Source organism: Phyllobates terribilis, unplaced genomic scaffold, assembly GCF_046119375.1.
Source record: "Phyllobates terribilis strain yellow unplaced genomic scaffold, ASM4611937v1 Scaffold_8__6_contigs__length_399053987, whole genome shotgun sequence".
NCBI lineage: Eukaryota > Metazoa > Chordata > Amphibia > Anura > Dendrobatidae > Phyllobates > Phyllobates terribilis.
Genome location: NW_027362768.1, coordinates 145260504 through 145278677, shown reverse-complemented (window position 1 = coordinate 145278677; position 18174 = coordinate 145260504). Strand labels below are relative to the sequence as shown.

Genomic DNA, 18174 nt, shown 5'->3' with positions numbered 1-18174 from the left:
CCGCTGACTGCAGGGCTCACCTAGCATAATGCCACGCAAACCCTTGTGCCAACATCACTGGAACTGCTTCGGTGTGGGAGTTGAGTATCTTATTTTACAAGTGAGACTTTGATTTAAAAAGGGGCTGTCCATGTAGTGCACAAACTTTCTAAAATAGTAGGGTACGTTCACACAAATGAATTATGCAGATATAGCTGGCAATTTTATGCTTCAGATAAGTTCCAGCCAATTCAGGGCTCCTGAAGACGTCTGAAAATTGGTCTAAGCATGGACTGTCCGCAGATCTGCAGACAACTTCACAGGCATATATGAGGCTGCCATGTTCAGGTCGGGAGATCTGCAGACAGTCCATGCTTAGACCAATTTTCAGATGTCTTCAGGATCCCTAAATTGTCTGGTACTTACCCGCAGCTGGACCATTTTATGTAGGTACCCTAGGACAATCTGTGCACTGCGGTCCATGTTCAGACCAATTTTTGCAGACGTCTGCAGGAGCCTCAAGTTATTTATGTAGCTCCCCCCCCCCCCCATCCCTTCCCTTCCCTTCCCTGCTGCTATCACTAAGATCTCCACAGCATGGAAAGGGAGAAAGTATATCAGGGAGGGCAGACATATAGAAAAGGAGGAAAGCACATGAAGAAGAAATTGCAAGATAGAATGTGCGATGTTATATTAGCTAATGAAAACCCCAGCAGCTTGGATATAGACTTCACATCCAGCTTGTATTAAAAGAGATTGACACTCCCATAATCTGATACTTGGACCAGGCTGCAAACTGCATTATCAGGGGGTCAGAAAATGAATCATTGCAGAACAAAACTTATTGCATTCTTATAATATTTTGCACATTAAAGGATATCAAAAGGGGTCTGTCCGCTGCCAGATTAATATCCTCGCAGCTTTAATAATAAAAATAAATCGCACACACCACAGACGCGTAGGGTAAAAAAAGTTTAATTTTGTCTATGTAGAAATAGGTCGTAATTGTACAACAAGTTAAAAATATGACGTGGTGATCATTTACAGATGCATCGTAAACCGCAGCTCATGCCAAACCCACCACCAAGCCAGAATGTCAATTTCCACACCAACCCGGGAGAGAATGTAGGGGGTTAAATGACCTCTCTAATATGGCGGAAGCCGGATAAACATTATATATATATAAAAAAGACACAGAACAAAAAAATTTAAAAGTTTTAAGAAATTCAACCCTTATTTTTAAAAAATATGAACAGCTTTGGTTGATCTGTATCTATGTGGGTTAGATCAATGTAAAGTGCCCTCGTACAATGCTAGGCCAGCCTGCAATGCATCCACTGACAGATCTGCATGATGTGCGCTGTACCTACAGTATATATTACACACCCACACCATCATCCACACACACATACATATATACACTTATACCAACCGTGCAGTCGTTGGCATTAGATCTGTGCTGAGTTTGATATTAACCCCTTTTATGGCCAAGAAAAAAAAAAAAACGTTTGTCTGATAGACCAAAATGTTCTGGAGTCCTGATCAAGAGAGCCCTATTAATGTCCATAATCCGCCGGAGAAGACAATGAGGAGTATTACATCCGTTTTCTAAGGAGGAGAAACCCATATTTTCCTACCCTGAGGTCATCAGATGCACCACCGTTACCCAGCGTCTGCAGGTTTATGGGGGCACGCTGCCTCCTGATTTACCTATGATATATGGCTTTAAGTAGCGTCACAAGTTAGTTATTATAGAGGAAACTAAACAGGCGAGTGCTGAAAATTAGAGATGGTTAGTAGGAAATAGCAGTTTACTTCCCGTCCATGCTACATCACATATATGGCGGCTCACGCAGATTCTTCCCCTATACATTATCAAGAGTGGAATCTGCAGCAAAAATGCTGAAAGAATTGACCCCGCTGCAGATTTAATTCTGCAAGTCACAAATAAGCAACGTGTGCCTGAGACTTCAGGATTCTCATTTCACTTTGCTGGACTTCAGGAAACCCTTCAGGTTTTAGAATTAATCTGCACTGAAAAAAAACTGCAATGTGTGCACACAGCCTAAGGTTCAAATGCGGATGTGATTTCCTGGAAACGCCTGCCCACTTTGTATTTAAAGGAGATGTTGAACTGTGCAGTTTTGGTGCTTTTTTTTTTTTTTTTTGTGTTTTTTAATCTATGGGCTTCTAGAAGAAAAAAAAAACATGCAAAATATATGCAACTGCATTTTACAGTGCAGAATTCCAGCAGTTTTGCATCAAGTCACATAAAAAAAAAATAAGTGCATCAAGGATATATACAAAAAAAAAAGGAAAATGCAGTAAAGACGTAGAGAATATGCAGAGGGAAAAAAAAAAAGCTGCGTTTTCTGGTAAGCATCAGAACCGTGGGAAGGGGAGATACCATTTTTATTTTATTTCTTTTTTAACCAGTCTGAGCCCAGGGTCAGTCCGAGGCTTTTAAGTTGTATTTTTTTTTTTTTTTCGGACAGAAAGTTCCGCTCACCTGTATTTTCAGAATAGAACTAATTGAATTTAAGGGAATGAAGAAAACGGCATTTATTTAAGGCAGTGTCACTTTTGGAAAAGAGAAAAAACAAAGCAAATATATTTGGATGTTTTCCTAAGCAATGAATGAAACCTAGAAAAATAAATCAGAAATTAAAAAAAAAAAAAAAAAAAAAAATTATATTTATATCATAAATAGAATATTTTCTTTTATTATAAAGAGACTGAGCTAATCCTGTGCAGTAATGAAACCTGAACAAGGGGTAAAATGAATATATTTTGGTAGCCAAAAGGAAGAGAAATGAGTCGGCTGGTTAAGGGTGCCTTAACATACAGCACTAAAATTACTTTTTTTTTTCTGGCAAAGAAATATCATGGCTAAAGAATATATTAAAGGTGATTTTCAGGATTACAATATTAAATATTAGATTAGTGGGGGCAACACCCAATTCCCCCAATGATCAGTTCATAGATTATTCAGCTGCCGGAAAGACAAGAGTCCGGACAGTACAGCGCTGTACATTGTGTAGTGGCCGTACTAGGGTACTGCAGCCCAGCTCCCAATTACTTGAGTTTTTGGAGAGTTTAAAAAAAAACAGCAAAAACTGGTAAAAAAATAAATAAAATAAATAAAGCTGATGTTTTTACAAGGATTTTTGGGCCAAAGAAAAGCTGTGTGTGAAGGTGCCCTTGTTAGCATGATTGTTTTCGGGATCTTTAAAAAAACATTGTTAAAGTACATTTTCATCTTTGCAAAAACTTTGCACCAATTTGGAGTTACTCCCCCAACTATCATGGATCTCTGGTCCATACCAGAAGACCTAAAACAGACCTTTTGGACCCCCCCCCCCCCTAGGTTCCAGGGTCTGGGAGCAGCTGCAGCCCCTTTAACTCTTATGTCTCTGAACTTGAGGGGTCTGTAAAGAAAAGGATTTCTGCATATTTAAAGGGTGGTCAACCTGAGACCCCCACTGATCTACTCTCAACTTATCTTTGAGAGATCTATGGGTTTGGATAGCACTTTGCCGATGCTCAAAGATAAACTGAGGATGGGGGCGGACTGTGCCACATTTCTTCGGATTCTGTATCACAGAGGCGCTATATGGCAGCACATGAAATGCCTGAGGCTCCATAGTACAGTCACAGGGACTATATGTGCCTCCGTGCAGGCTCGACCATACGCATTAGACTCTTCTGCCATCCAAGGTTCCATAATGCACTGCTCAGTGATGAGAGGTAAACAGCAGAATTCGGAGTTCAGCTCTGGATGTAAATTAAGTAAATATTTTATATAACTGGAATGTCCAAAATGGTTTTCCTTCTAAGTCAGATAGAATGTCTGAGGTCACGTAAAATGTAAGGAGCGCTAACGGGCCAAGTTTCATGCCTCAGGAGCAGCGCTCACCTGCTGCATTTTTTTGTAATGACTCAATCCATGTATTTTTGGGGTTGAATGAAATATACAATTAAGTTGTTAAAAGACGAATAAATTACAAGTTAGCCCCATGTGAGTAAAATCTTAAACTGTACATTCGATTAGCAGCCAGGATTATCCTCAATATACAGTGATTGTACTGTGTGAGTGACGCCGCTCGTCAAACGTAGATGATGAACCTCCCGTCATAGGCAAAACGTACAAACAAGTGTCATCAAAAAATTAAAGACTACAAATTTGATCAATTCTAGGGGAAACACCCTCACATTTTGTTTTATACATGATGTACATCTAACGTCAGGATACAGTCACGTGGAGAGTTTTAACGGGAAAGTATCAGAAAATCACCTGCTGTTTAAATCTTTTTTTTATGTTAAATGATGTATCTTTAACATTTTTGATTATTTTGGTAATACCTGTGTTGTTTACTGAAAGAACAATGTACATTAGCAGCAGAGAACAGATTCAGAACCTATCTTGATTGTGAAGGGAGGTGAAGGTGAGCTGTGACATCACCTATTGTGAATGGTGGATCCTGTGTTATCTACTGTATATAGAGGTGTTATCAGTCATTGTACAGGAAAAGGTGAAGGTGAGCTGTGACATCACCTATTGTGAATGGTGGATCCTGTGTTATCTACTGTATATAGAGACGTTATCAGTCATTGTACAGGAGGAGGTGAAGGTGAGCTGTGACATCACCTATTGTGAATGGTGGATCCTGTGTTATCTACTGTATATAGAGGTGTTATCAGTCATTGTACAGGAGGGGGTGAGCTGTGACATCACCTATTGTGAATGGTGGGGATCCTGTGTTATCTACTGTATATAGAGGTGTTATCAGTCATTGTACAGCAGGGGGTGAGCTGTGACATCACCTATTGTGAATGGTGGGGATCCTGTGTTATCTACTGTATATAGAGATGTTATCAGTCATACAGGAGGGGGAGGAGGTGAGCTGTGACATCACCTATTGTGAATGGTGGATCCTGTGTTAACACCTCTATATACAGTAGATATCAGTTATTGTACAGGAGGAGGAGAAATGTGACATTGCTTAATACGACTGGTGATCCTGTGTTATTAATCGTGTAAAGGGTTGTTACCATTCACTGTAATTCTGTCTGTGATGATAACGAGACTCCTGAAAAGTCTTCTGTAAACAGGAAATTAGAGTCTAAAATAGCTCTAGCGGTCAATTTGAAAATTGTGAAATTTCTAATTTATTTTTTTTTAATAAAGATTGTAAAACGTTATTAAAAATTTCATTTAACGCGAAAACCCAAATTAAAGAATTGGTTATTTTCTGATGATACATTTCCTTTGAAGTCAGAAAAAGCTGATGTGCATTTGCAATGGAATTTGCAGTTTGAACGGTCACAGGCCGCGTGCAGAGTAGCTCCGATCGATGGCCGTGTGAGCGGCAATGTGGATTTCCTAATGCAAACATTGGGAGGTGTACACAGTGTCTGCATGGCTCCCATGTACAGAGCCGCACAGCCTCCGTGCACTGCCGTCCAGGATCCATCAGGATTCAGGTGTATATTCTCCTCTATGAAAAAAAAATTATTTTAACATATAGTCAGCCATGTTATTGCCAACACAAACGTCTGTGCGCATGGTAGACAATTTTGTAACCGCTCCTGGTCCGTCAGGGGGCAATAAGGAAACTTGATAACTGGAGACATTGCAGCTATTTTGTAATTTGCATTCACGAATGCCGGCCCTTTAAGCATCGAGTCTCAGAATGGTTGTGCTCCCCAAAAGACACTTCGCAATTAGCAAACTAAAAATTTTAAAAAGACTTTTAAGGGTTAAACTCACTTTTCAAAAATGGTCTTCTACCTTAATATTTTTTTTTTTCTCTTTTATTCCTATTTTTTTTTTTTATTATTATTATTTTTTTCCCCCCTCCACCCATCAGATTACAATTGAACTATATATATATTTTCTTTAACGCAAACTGAGAAAAGGGAACCTAAAAAAAAAAAAAAAAATGGATAGTAAGAAGTATTTAAAGTTCCTCCTATAGTAACTGAACAGATCAGAGTTTTTCTACCGCAAACATATAAACCCGGAAAAACATACAAAAAAATAAATACTCTCATCCCTATCATATATACAGAGCGAACCTTCCCTCCCCGAAACACACCCAGGTTAATAAATATCCTACCAGAAAAATTCTACATTCTCATCATTAATTTAATGCATATGTTGATGGAAAACCACAAAAAAGTTTTGTTATGTACAAAAAAAGGTCTATAAATATAATATTTTAAAACGGCGGTTTGTCCCAGGAGACGGCTATATACAGAGAGAGGGGAGAGAGAAGAGGGCATGCCTCGGCCGAGGGTCAAGTAAAAATGTGTATAAAAGATTATACATAGTAACCCTTACATCCTTTGGATGTTTGATTCATTACATTTTTTGTGGTCGTCCATCACCAAAATAAATAATAGCGGGTCTAGGAGTTTCAGTGGTGATCATATAAAGAAAAAAAAAAAACTTTATCTGCTGCCTGTCACATAGGATCTATGAAATCTTGTCATCCCCGGGATCCAGGACACGTTACAATCTGTTATGTGTCAGGTATCGGTAGCAGATCTTCCTCGTCAGGTCCCGGCGCAGCGGCAGAATGAGACGGGATATTATTGACTTGTCACATGCGGAGAAACTCTGGGACCAGCGACAGATTTTCTGATGTTTCCGGCTCAACTGAGAAAGTGTCAGACCTCGTTTCAATCCTCAAGGCAAACCGTCGTCTTCTAGGCTCAATGCCACTCGCTGGCGGAAAGAAGAAAAAAAAAGAAATAGATGTTAGGCAGCGACTGACGGGAGTAAAACAAAAGTGACAGCAAGGAGATTCGTCAGCATCGCATCAATCATGGCGCACAGCTGGGGGGTCTGCACCGGCTCCTACAACCTGCGGCTCCACACTTGGGTTTCTGAACTTTGATTAGAAACTAGAAAAATAACTTTTTTTGCGGCTTGCTAAAAGTAAAAAAAAAAAAAAGGATAGTGGGGGCGTAAATTCTCACTGCCAGGTAAAGAAAATACAGTGGGGAAAATAGTATTTGATACACTGCCAATTTTGGAAGCTTTCCCACCTACAAGGAATGGAGAGGTCTGTAATTTTTATCGTAGGTCACTTCACCTGTGAGAGACAGAATCTAAAAATAAAAAACAGAAAGTCGCATGGTATGATTTTTACATAATTAACCCTTTCGCAACCTTGGGTTTTGTCGTTTTTGCATTTTCGTTTTTTGCTCCCCATGTTCCCAGAGTCATAGCGTTTTTATTTTTTGGTCAATATGGCCATGTGAGGGCTTATTTTTTGCGGGACGAGTTGTACTTTTCAACGCCATTACTAGTTTTACCATAGCGTGTACGGGAAAACGGGAAAAAAATTCCAAGTGCGGTGAAATTGCAAAAAAAGTGCAATACCACAGTTGTTTTTTATTTTTATTTTTTTACCACGTTCACTGAATGCTAAAACTGACCTGCCATTCTTATTCTCCAGGTCATTACGAGTTTGTAGATCCCAAACATGTATAGGTTCTTTTTTATTTAAGTGGTGAAAAAAAATTCCAAAATTTGGTAAAAAAAAAAAATAGCGCCATTTTCCGAGACCCGTAGCGTCTCCATTTTTCGGGATCTGGGGCTGGGTGAGGGCTTATTTTTTGCACACCGGGCTGACGTTTTTATTGATAACATTCTGGGGTAGATCGGATGTTTTGATCGCCCATTATTGCATTTTATTGCAATTTTGCGGCAACCAAAAAACGTAATTCTGGCGTTTCGAATTTTTTTCTCGTTACGCCGTTTACCGATCGGATTAATTATTTTTTTATATTGATAGATTGGGTGATTCTGAACGCGGCAATACCAAATATGTCTATGTAGGTTTTTTTTTATTATTTTATTTTGAAAGGGGGGTGATTTAAACTTTTATATTTTTTTAATTTTTTTTATATTTTTAAAAACTTTTTTTTTTCACTTTTTGCATGCTTCTATAGTCTCCATAGGAGACTAGAAGCAGCAACTGTCCGATCGCCTCTGCTACATACAGATGATCAGCAGATCACCTGTATGCAGCAGAAATGGTCCTGTGCTATGATCGCCGACCACTAGGTGGTGCTCAGCTGTAATAATCAGCTGACATGTGCTCGGTTCAGTGCGGGCTCACCGCCGGAGGCCTCACTGAACCGGGGGATTACAGCTTGTGCGTACTAATACGTCACAGGCTATAAAGGGGTTAAATTGCATGAAATAAGTATTTGATCAACTACCAACCAGCAAGAATTCTGGCTCTCACAGACCTGTTAGTTTTTCTTTAAGAAGCCCTCCTACTCTGCACTCATTACCTATATTAATTGCACCTGTTTGAACTCGTTACCTGTATAAAAGACACCAGTCCACACAATCAATCTCACTCCAACCTTTCCACCATGGCCAAGACCAAAGAGCTGTCTAAGGACATCAGGGACAAAATTGTAGACCTGTACCAGGCTGGGATGGGCTACAGGACAACAGGAAAGCAGCTTGGTGAGAAGACGACAACTGTTGACACAATTATTAGAAAATGAAAGAAACACAAGATGACTGTCAATCTTCCTCGGTCTGGGGCTAAATGCAGGATATCGCCTCGTGGAGTAACAATTCTGAGAAAGGTCAGGAATTAGCCCAGAACTACACGGGAGGAACTGGTCAATGACCTGAAGAGAGCTGGGACCACAGTCTCAAACATTATTGTTAGTAACACACTACGCCATCATGGATTAAAATCCTGCAGGGTACGCAAGCTCCCACCAGCACATGTCCAGGCTCATTTGAAGTTCTTCAATGACCATCTAGATGATCCAGAGGAGGCATGGGAGAAGGTCATGTGGTCAGATGAAACCAAAATAGAACTTTTTGGTATCAACTCCACTCGCTGTGTTTGGAGGAAGAAGGATGAGTACAACCCCAAGAACACCGTCCCAACTGTGAAGCATGATGGGAGAATTTTTTTTTTTTTTTTAAGATTCTGTCTCTCACAGGTGAAGTGTACCTACGCTAAAAATTACACACCTCTCCATTCTTTGTAGGTGGGAAAACTTGCAAAGTCGGCAGTGTATCAAATACTTATTTTCCCCACTGTACGTATTTTCTTGTAGGTGTCTGTGAAATAAAAAATAAATCAATAAAAAAAATAGAAACGACATGTAGATGTGACATGGTTTTCGGTTATGACTGTTTACCTTTAGAAACAGTTTTTGTTTCTTGTACCAGCGGGCCATGGCTGGTCGTCTTATGGTAGAATTCTCGCCGCCAGCTATCAGAAGGTGACAGCATCAGCGAGAGCCAAACACTGATATCGGCATGTGCATTGTGATGCCAATAGAAAGGAACTAATAAAAGGCTGCCTTATGAGCCAAGGGGTTCAGTGAGGACAGTCTGCGTGTGGTGACAAGTGTACATACGACTGGACAGTGTAGAGGAGTCAGGTCTGGGTCCCGTCCATTAGGTGTTTTGGTGAATGGGCTTGTTAATCAGTGCCCACATTCTGTGCACAAACTTCTGAAAACTACTTTTGCCTTGTATGACGCGGTTATGGGGGCACTGTATGACGCGGTTATGGGGGCACTTTATTGTGCCGTTAATAGGGTACTGCGAGGCAGAAAATGAGAAAAAAAATACATTGTGGTGGGAGCTGTCACAATGAAGACAGGGATGGGAAGATGTAAAAAAAAAACAGCGAACATTTATTAAAAGACAGCAACGTGTTTCAAAATTGATCTGATTTCTTCCTCAAGCTTTCAGATCAGTTTTGGAATGCGTTGCTGTCTTTTAATAAATGTTCATCGTTTTTCTACAACTTCCCATCCTCGTCTTCATCGCAACAGTACCCACAACAATTTACTTTCTCATTTTTTGCCTTACAATTGTTTTATGAGCCACTCTGTTGGCTTTAACAGGTGGAGTAGCAGTCTATACGAGGAAGATCACTTTACTACTACTCTCATAATTGAGCCTGACCTGCATAATTCTCCAGGTGAGGAGATTCCATCTACTCTTCCCTGTTTCTTAACACCAGGACTTCACCATGGAGCCTCCTACTTAGTCTTATAGTTAATAGGGTACTGTATGGTACAGTTTTTGGGAGAGGTTATTTGAGCACTATATTGTGCTGTTATCAGGGTACTGTATGTTACTTAAGCACTGTTACGGTGCTTTTATTGTTCTATCGTATTCTTGTGTAAACACTGTAGGGTTCTGCTGCTATCCTGGCTGTGTAAGGTACTGTTATTTGAGCCCTGTACAATGCAGATTTTGGGGTACTGCATGGTACGGTTTGAGCCCTGTACAATGCAGATATTAGGGTACTGCATGGTACGGTTATTTGAGCCCTGAACGATGTGCATATTGGGGTACTGTATGGTACTGTTATTTGAGCCCTGTGCAATGCAGATATTGGGGTACTGCATGGTACGGTTTGAGCCCTGTACAATGCAGATATTGGGGTACTGCATGGTACTGTTATTTGAGCCCTGAACGATGTGGATATTGGGGTACTGTATGGTACTGTTATTTGAGCCATTGAATGATGTGGATATTGGGGTACTGTATGGTACTGTTATTTGAGCCCTGTATGATGTGGATATTGGGGTACTGTTATTTGAGCCCTGTATGAGGTGGACATTGGGGTACTGTTATTTGAGCCCTGTATGATGTGGACATTGGGCTACTGTTATTTGAGCCCTGTATGATGTGGATATTGGGGTACTGTATGGTACTGTTATTTAAGCCCTGTATGATGTGGCTATTGGGGTACTGTATGGTACTGTTATTTGAGCCCTGTATGATGTGGATATTGGGGTACTGTATGGTACGGTTATTTGAGCCCTGTATGATGTGGATATTGGGCTACTGTATGGTACTATTATTTGAGCCCTGTATGATGTGGATATTGGGCTACTGTATGGTACTGTTATTTGAGCCCTGTATGATGTGGATATTGGGCTACTGTATGGTACTATTATTTGAGCCCTGTATGATGTGGATATTGGGCTACTGTATGGTACTGTTATTTGAGCCCTGTATGATGTGGATATTGGGCTACTGTATGGTACTATTATTTGAGCCCTGTATGATGTGGATATTGGGGTACTGTATGGTACTATTATTTGAGCCCTGTATGATGTGGATATTGGGGTACTGTATGGTACTGTTATTTGAGCCCTGTATGATGTGGATATTGGGCTACTGTTATTTGAGCCCTGTATGATGTGGATATTGGGCTACTGTTATTTGAGCCCTGTATGATGTGGATATTGGGCTACTGTTATTTGAGCCCTGTATGATGTGGATATTGGGCTACTGTTATTTGAGCCCTGTATGATGTGGATATTGGGCTACTGTTATTTGAGCCCTGTATGATGTGGATATTGGGCTACTGTTATTTGAGCCCTGTATGATGTGGATATTGGGGTACTGTATGGTACTGTTATTTAAGCCCTGTATGATGTGGATATTGGGCTACTGTATGGTACTATTATTTGAGCCCTGTATGATGTGGATATTGGGGTACTGTATGGTACTGTTATTTGAGCCCTGTATGATGTGGATATTGGGCTACTGTATGGTACTGTTATTTGAGCCCTGTATGATGTGGATATTGGGCTACTGTATGGTACTGTTATTTGAGCCCTGTATGATGTGGATATTGGGCTACTGTATGGTACTATTATTTGAGCCCTGTATCATGTGGATATTGGGGTACTGTATGGTACTATTATTTGAGCCCTGTATGATGTGGATATTGGGGTACTGTATGGTACTGTTATTTGAGCCCTGTATGATGTGGATATTGGGCTACTGTTATTTGAGCCCTGTATGATGTGGATATTGGGGTACTGTTATTTGAGCCCTGTATGATGTGGATATTGGGGTACTGTATGGTACTGTTATTTAAGCCCTGTATGATGTGGATATTGGGCTACTGTATGGTACTATTATTTGAGCCCTGTATGATGTGGATATTGGGGTACTGTATGGTACTATTATTTGAGCCCTGTATGATGTGGGTATTGGGGTACTGTATGGTACTGTTATTTGAGCCCTGTATGATGTGGGTATTGGGGTACTGTATGGTACTGTTATTTGAGCACTGTATGGTTCTATTAGGGCACAGTAAGATGCAGTTATTGGAATACTGAATAGTACTCTTAATCACTGTCGGGTGCTGTTTGAGCGCTGTACGGTCCTATTGGGTACAGTATGATGCAGTTATTTTGGCCCTGGATGGTGTTGTTACCTGGGCACTTAATGACATTATAAACTGGGCATTACATTATAAAACCACACTAGACAGAATCCCACATTCCTTTTAGCCCTAGGTATCAGAGTACTAGCATGTAAATGTATTTCTATTATGTGACTTTTAGTACTCACAGCTGGATAGACGTGCCCAATCTGAGTTGTTCGGCCAATGTGGATCTCTTCCTCCTCCTCCTCCTCTTCCTCTTCAGTAGTTTTCCGGTAAACTGGATTATCAAAATTCATGCTCTTCGTATTCTTCCGCTTCCAGTTCCTCCAAATGAGATATCCGGACAGGCAGAAGAGAGCAAGAACAGCTTGGAAAAAGGAAGACGTGGCACGTTAGGAATGGCAACTGAACAAGTACATAAATAAAAGCAGGATCACAGAGAAAAGCGGCTAAGCAAGGAACTATATACCACTTTAATTAGGAAATATAGCCAAACCAGAATCTCCAGTTGCAGACAGCTGTTTCAGGGTTTTTGCTCCTCATAAGTGCAAAGAACAACTGATTGACTTGGTGAGATGCCTCCGAAAAGGGATCTAAAGAGAAAAGTTTCTCTTTGTTTAGAGCGACAAGTTGATGTAGAATGACTTCTAGGCTATGCAATGCCGAGCTGGGAAATAAAATAAGCACATAGCCTCTTCGCAGAAGAAGAGCGCAGGGTCTCCATTGCCAACTATCATTCGATATAGCAATCATAGCCCTTAAAAAAATCTTGACACTTGACATAGGATAGCATTCACTGGCCTATAAGTCTCCCTTTGCCAGCTTGGCGCTCTCCACAAGGAGAAACTTTCCACTTTAGACCTCCTGTCAGAGGCTTCTCACCCAGCCAACCAGTCTTTTTAGTTTGCACTGATGAAGGGCAAAAATCCTGAAACAGCAGTCTGCAAATTGAGATTCAGGTTTGGCTTTAGACAAATACCAGCGGCACCTGACAGACGCCACCGACTTATTATTGGTTCTGCCCACTGCTATTTTATTAGCAACATTTCAGAAAACCAACCCTTTTTATTCTTTATGTCCAGTATCTATATTGTACTCACCCACTGGCACCGCAACACCAATGACCGCAACAGTCAGTGTGGACCTGAGGTCAGAATCAGCATTACCATCTAACAGGAGATAAAACAGTACAGGTTAGAAAAATAGGAGTGATGCATGTAGACGGCATATAAAGTCTGCTAGTAATTGAGGAGGGAAGGGGAATTTCTCTGTTCAGGACTCTTTTTTTTGCTAGAGTAGAAAGCAAAAAAGGTAGAGCGTCTCTCTCTCTCTCTCTTTCTGGAACACCTGTCCTACATTACACAGTCAACCCCACTGATATCAATGGACACTACGTAATGCTTAATTTCTCCAGTGGTGGCGCTGAAAGGATCAGTGTATTGTTAAGGGACCATGCCATTGTCCAAAGCACTTTAAACACCATATTAGATAAGAAGTCTATAATTAAAAGGGATTGTCCACTTTTCTGGACAATATTATCTTTGGTTTTCATCATAAAATGTTGCACCCTTTGCCTTCTATAGCCGCCGTGTTACTTTCTCTGTCTATTGCTGGATGCACAATAAGTTAACTGAGAACAGTCAGTGAGCTCTCTGTGGCGATCTGTTAGGGAGTTTTTAACTCGCCTATCTTTTTCGGAGCTCTTCTCAGCCGATTTGACCATGGACCACATTAAATGTGGAGGGAAATAAAAGAGCATATAAAAGCCAAACGGCGTAATATTTTTTTTTATGAAACCCAATTGCAAAAATTATTTTTAGCCCCAAATACATGCATTTAAGAAAAAAAAAAAGAAAAAAAATCGCCCCTTAAATTTCTTTAGCAGCAAGATTTACATTATTACTCTAAGATCTACCGCTCCAAGAAATACTTCCCATGATAATGCTGTATTATAGGACCACTATTTTCACAATTTCCTGCTATTTTTATTCTCTAGCATGGCAGCAACATTGTCCGCAGCGCAGTACATTCTGATCTCCAATAGGTCTCACAATATAACGTCTCTATGTCTGGTTTGCATACACTTGACTTGGCAAGGAATTGTGCCAAAACCACAACCCTGTATATAATCTAGGTGACATATACATTTACAGCAATCACTGTATACAGGAAAGCAGAGGCCCTTACAGTGCTGGTATATAGTGTTGTTCCTGGTAGTCGTGGCCTGGATTTCTCGGTGGCTGGGCCTGGAGGTAGATCTGAGGGCATCAGCAGGGCTGGAGGTATATGTGATCTCAGTGGTAGTGACGGTGGTGGTGGTCGGGGGCTTTGCAGTGGTCTTGGTAACTGTAGTAGGAATCGGCTCTGTAGTCGGGGACTTGGTCCGTGGTGGTAAAGTTGCCTGTGTAGTCGTAGTCAGTGCAGCTAAAAGACACAATAGGTTTTGAGTACAGATTTATATATTAATAATTGCAATGTATTCATAAAAATCAGATGCAACCACGGATGACCCATAAGGGATCAATTTTATTTTCGAGCACCGATTAAGACTTGAATGGGCAAGTCTCATCCAAAAAATGGAAGTGACTGGAGCATACTATGACAACTCAATTGAACAGCCCTACTGAATAATATCAGCCAATGTGGTGTTTGAGTTTAACACAAACCGCACATGTACATGAAATACACTCATCTAGATGAGCCTAAATGATACCAGGACTCAAGAGTCAACCATTTCCCACCCATATTTAGGGAAAACCTGCAAGTACCGACCCCCCCAAAAACAAACACACAAAGCCTGCGAGTCCCGATCCCCCCTCCTACACAAAGCCCAAAAGTTCTGATCCCCCTCCTATACAAAGCCCGCGAGTACGATTCCCCCTCCTACACAAAGCCCGAAAGTAGAGGGAGAAACGACGAGGAATCGCCTAAATGATGGATCAAAAAACGTCCATAGTGTACAAAAATAGGTAAACTTTATTATTAAAATATTAACAGGTTAATGTGGGATAAGAACACCAACAATACTTGCCATGTGGAAAAGGCACACAGGGAGACTAAGTACATATGTATATGGCTACTATATGCAGCGCCTAAATGACATGAAGTAGTATCTGTTTTAATAGATAAATGTACATTTGATGGGGAACCTCAAAAATGGGTATAGTTCAAAAAAGAAACAAACAATCTATATGTATACATACACAATCACAGCTGACGCTTAATAGAATATATGAAAAGACCTATGAATTTATTACCTGTGATAAGTGTCAGTACCCGGAGGATCACCACCCTGTGCGCACAAAGCCCGAAAGTCCCTATCCCCCTTCTACACAAAGCCAGCGAGTCTCGATCTCCCCTCCTACACAAAGCCCGAACTTCCCGATCTCCCCTCCAACACAAAGCCCAAAAGTCCTGATCCCCCTCCTACACAAAGCCCAAAAGTTCCAATCCCTCCTCCTACACAAAGCCCGTGAGTCTCGATCCCCCTCCTACACAAAGCCCAAAAGTCCCAATCCCCCCTCCTACACAAAGCCCGCGAGTCCCGATCCCCCTCCTACACAAAGCCCGCGAGTCCCGATCCCCCTCCTACACAAAGCCCGCGAGTCCCGATCCCCCTCCTACACAAAGCCCGCGAGTCCCGATCCCCCTCCTACACAAAGTGCGTCTCCTTCCCTTGCCTATAACATGGCCAACACCCAGCTATATAGAATATAGTTCCCGATAATTACCCCCTTCTATTATTATCTCTTACGTTTTCCACAGCTCCTCATATCCGGACCCAACTCCACGCCGTCGGCACAGGCACATGTGTATTTGGGAGAATGGACAGAAATCTGAGGGGCTGCCAGGCACAGGTACTCGCACCCACCGTTCGGTAGAGGGCCCAGATTACAGGCGTTTACAGCTGAAAAACACAAAGTCATGGAATAGTCACTAAGAGAACCAAGAAGTAGTGAGAATATTTCTGCGATTACATAAAAGGTCTGGGAATGAGAATTAAGAGACATCTATGACTGAAGTGAGCAGGGGTCATTTGTAGGACCTTTGGTAACCATGGTTCCGATCACTAGCAAACAGCTAACTGTCACTATATCAGTGGTCATAACCATGGATACCTAAGGTCCTGCAATGCTCTGCACATGAGGACAGTCACAGTGAATCAGAAAAACTACACTACATTTCTAATTGGAGGAATTTGCGATTATTATTAATATAACAACTACTACATATTGGGATATGATCTTGGAGACGGGAATACCCCTTTTAAGGACAAGTCATCTAATTAAGCTTTTAATGTATACGCTGGGAAAATTGAAGAGATGTAATTGTCACATACAATTTGGGCATTTTGGATATGGCCAAAACACGGGAACAATCGTATACTCCGCTATATGAGAGGTACAGTAGATACCCATCAATTAGTGGGCAGTCTGCTGTGCTGTGGGTCTCAATATTCCCATCCCCCGGCATTAAATTCTACCTTTTGGTTGCTTTAACTGATGAACAACGACAATATCATGAGGATTGTTGAGATTTTCGGCCAGGACATAAATGTCTTTCCCCGTCAACCTGTTGGCGCTAAAGATGGCTTCGTTCTCCAGATCCGTCCAAAATACTTTATCCTGGAAAACCAAAAGGGAGAAGATGAACAGAGATGAATTACAAATGAGTAGATTTGCGGTCAGATTCATCATTTGAATTTTTATTTTTAAATCCTTTTTCTTTTCGTGGTTTTCATTGACTTTTTTCTTCCACCAAATTCTTCAAAATGCTGCACGTGGTTCACGAATTTTGCACAAAATTTGAATAAATTTTTTAAAAAAAAGCTTTAATTTTTATATTTAGCCTTTGTTTTTGGGACTTTTTAGAGTAAAAAAAAAAACACATGCTCTGCTAAAATATCAAAACATATGTAAAATCGCTCTAGGAGGGGTGGGGGTTAACTGGAATACATTTGTGCAAAAATGTCAAAATTGTGAATCAGCTGAAAATATCTGGAAACGACAAACATCGGTCACAATGGACTAAACAAAATGAGAGAATATAAAATACTTTTAAAAAGGTGCAAAATTAAAAGAAAATTAAAAAGGTGCAAATAAAAAAATAGGGGGAAAAAAAGCACAAAAAACTACATGAAAAAGGCTCAAAATGAGGTGAACTTTTAGAATTTTATTACTTTACTGCATCTTTTCAAAGAAACAATTAAACATCAGATCACGAGGGGCCTCACTAGATAGAGTCCCCTGTCCCTCTTCACCATACGACCGCAGTGAGGAGGAGGTTGAATTAAGTGGACAACCCCAAAGTGCCGCGGGGCCCACAAATCCTACATTTATTACCTATCCTGTGAGCTCTAATATTACTGTATAAGGCCTTCACCTCGAAAACTGCCAGGCCAAACGGGTGACTGAGCTTTTCCTCCGAGAAGATGAGCAGCTTCCGGTTGGAGCCATTAAAGTCAACGCTGGAGAGGGTATGGAGCTTTGAGTCCACCCAATACAAGCGGTGGGTCAGCACATCTAGGGTGAGACGATGAAATCATTAGTGATGGAGCACAGGAACCTCAGTAATCGATGATCCAAGACGACATTTCCTTAAAGAGGTATTCCCATCTCCAAGATCCTATCCCAATATGTAATAATAATATTAGCAGATACTTCCAATTAGAAATGTAGTATAGTTCTTCTGATTAGCTATGTTACTTATCCCATGTGCAGGCATTACAGAAGCTTAAGTATCCATGGTTACGACCACTCATAGTGACAGCTCTTAGTGGTTGTAACCATGGACACCTAAGCTACTGTAATGCCGTGCACATGGGGTAAGTGACAAATCGAATCAGAATAACTATACATTTCTAATTGAAGGTATTTACTAATATTATTATTATTACACCTACCATATATTGGGATAGGATCTCGGAGATGAGAATAAACCATTAAATATACGCATCGCCATCTAAAATTGTACAGATTGGAGAAAGGGCTCTTATAGAGGA

At 40.8% G+C, this 18174-nt stretch overlaps 1 protein-coding gene across 2 annotated transcripts in view; it reads right to left on the bottom strand.

Moving 5' to 3' along the window:
• Positions 1–938: 938 nt before the first annotated feature.
• The window catches only part of LRP8 (LDL receptor related protein 8), a 216088-nt gene continuing 198852 nt past the window's right edge, over positions 939–18174 (bottom strand). For both annotated transcript variants that reach the window (XM_073643442.1, XM_073643444.1), the window contains 7 exons: positions 17556–17695; positions 16657–16798; positions 15928–16080; positions 14361–14597; positions 13274–13342; positions 12359–12540; positions 939–6709 (listed from right to left, as the gene is read on the bottom strand). In XM_073643442.1, the coding sequence (XP_073499543.1) occupies positions 6671–6709; positions 12359–12540; positions 13274–13342; positions 14361–14597; positions 15928–16080; positions 16657–16798; positions 17556–17695 (962 nt within the window). In that variant the 3' untranslated portion in view covers positions 939–6670. The remainder of the gene's footprint in view (positions 6710–12358; positions 12541–13273; positions 13343–14360; positions 14598–15927; positions 16081–16656; positions 16799–17555; positions 17696–18174) is intronic.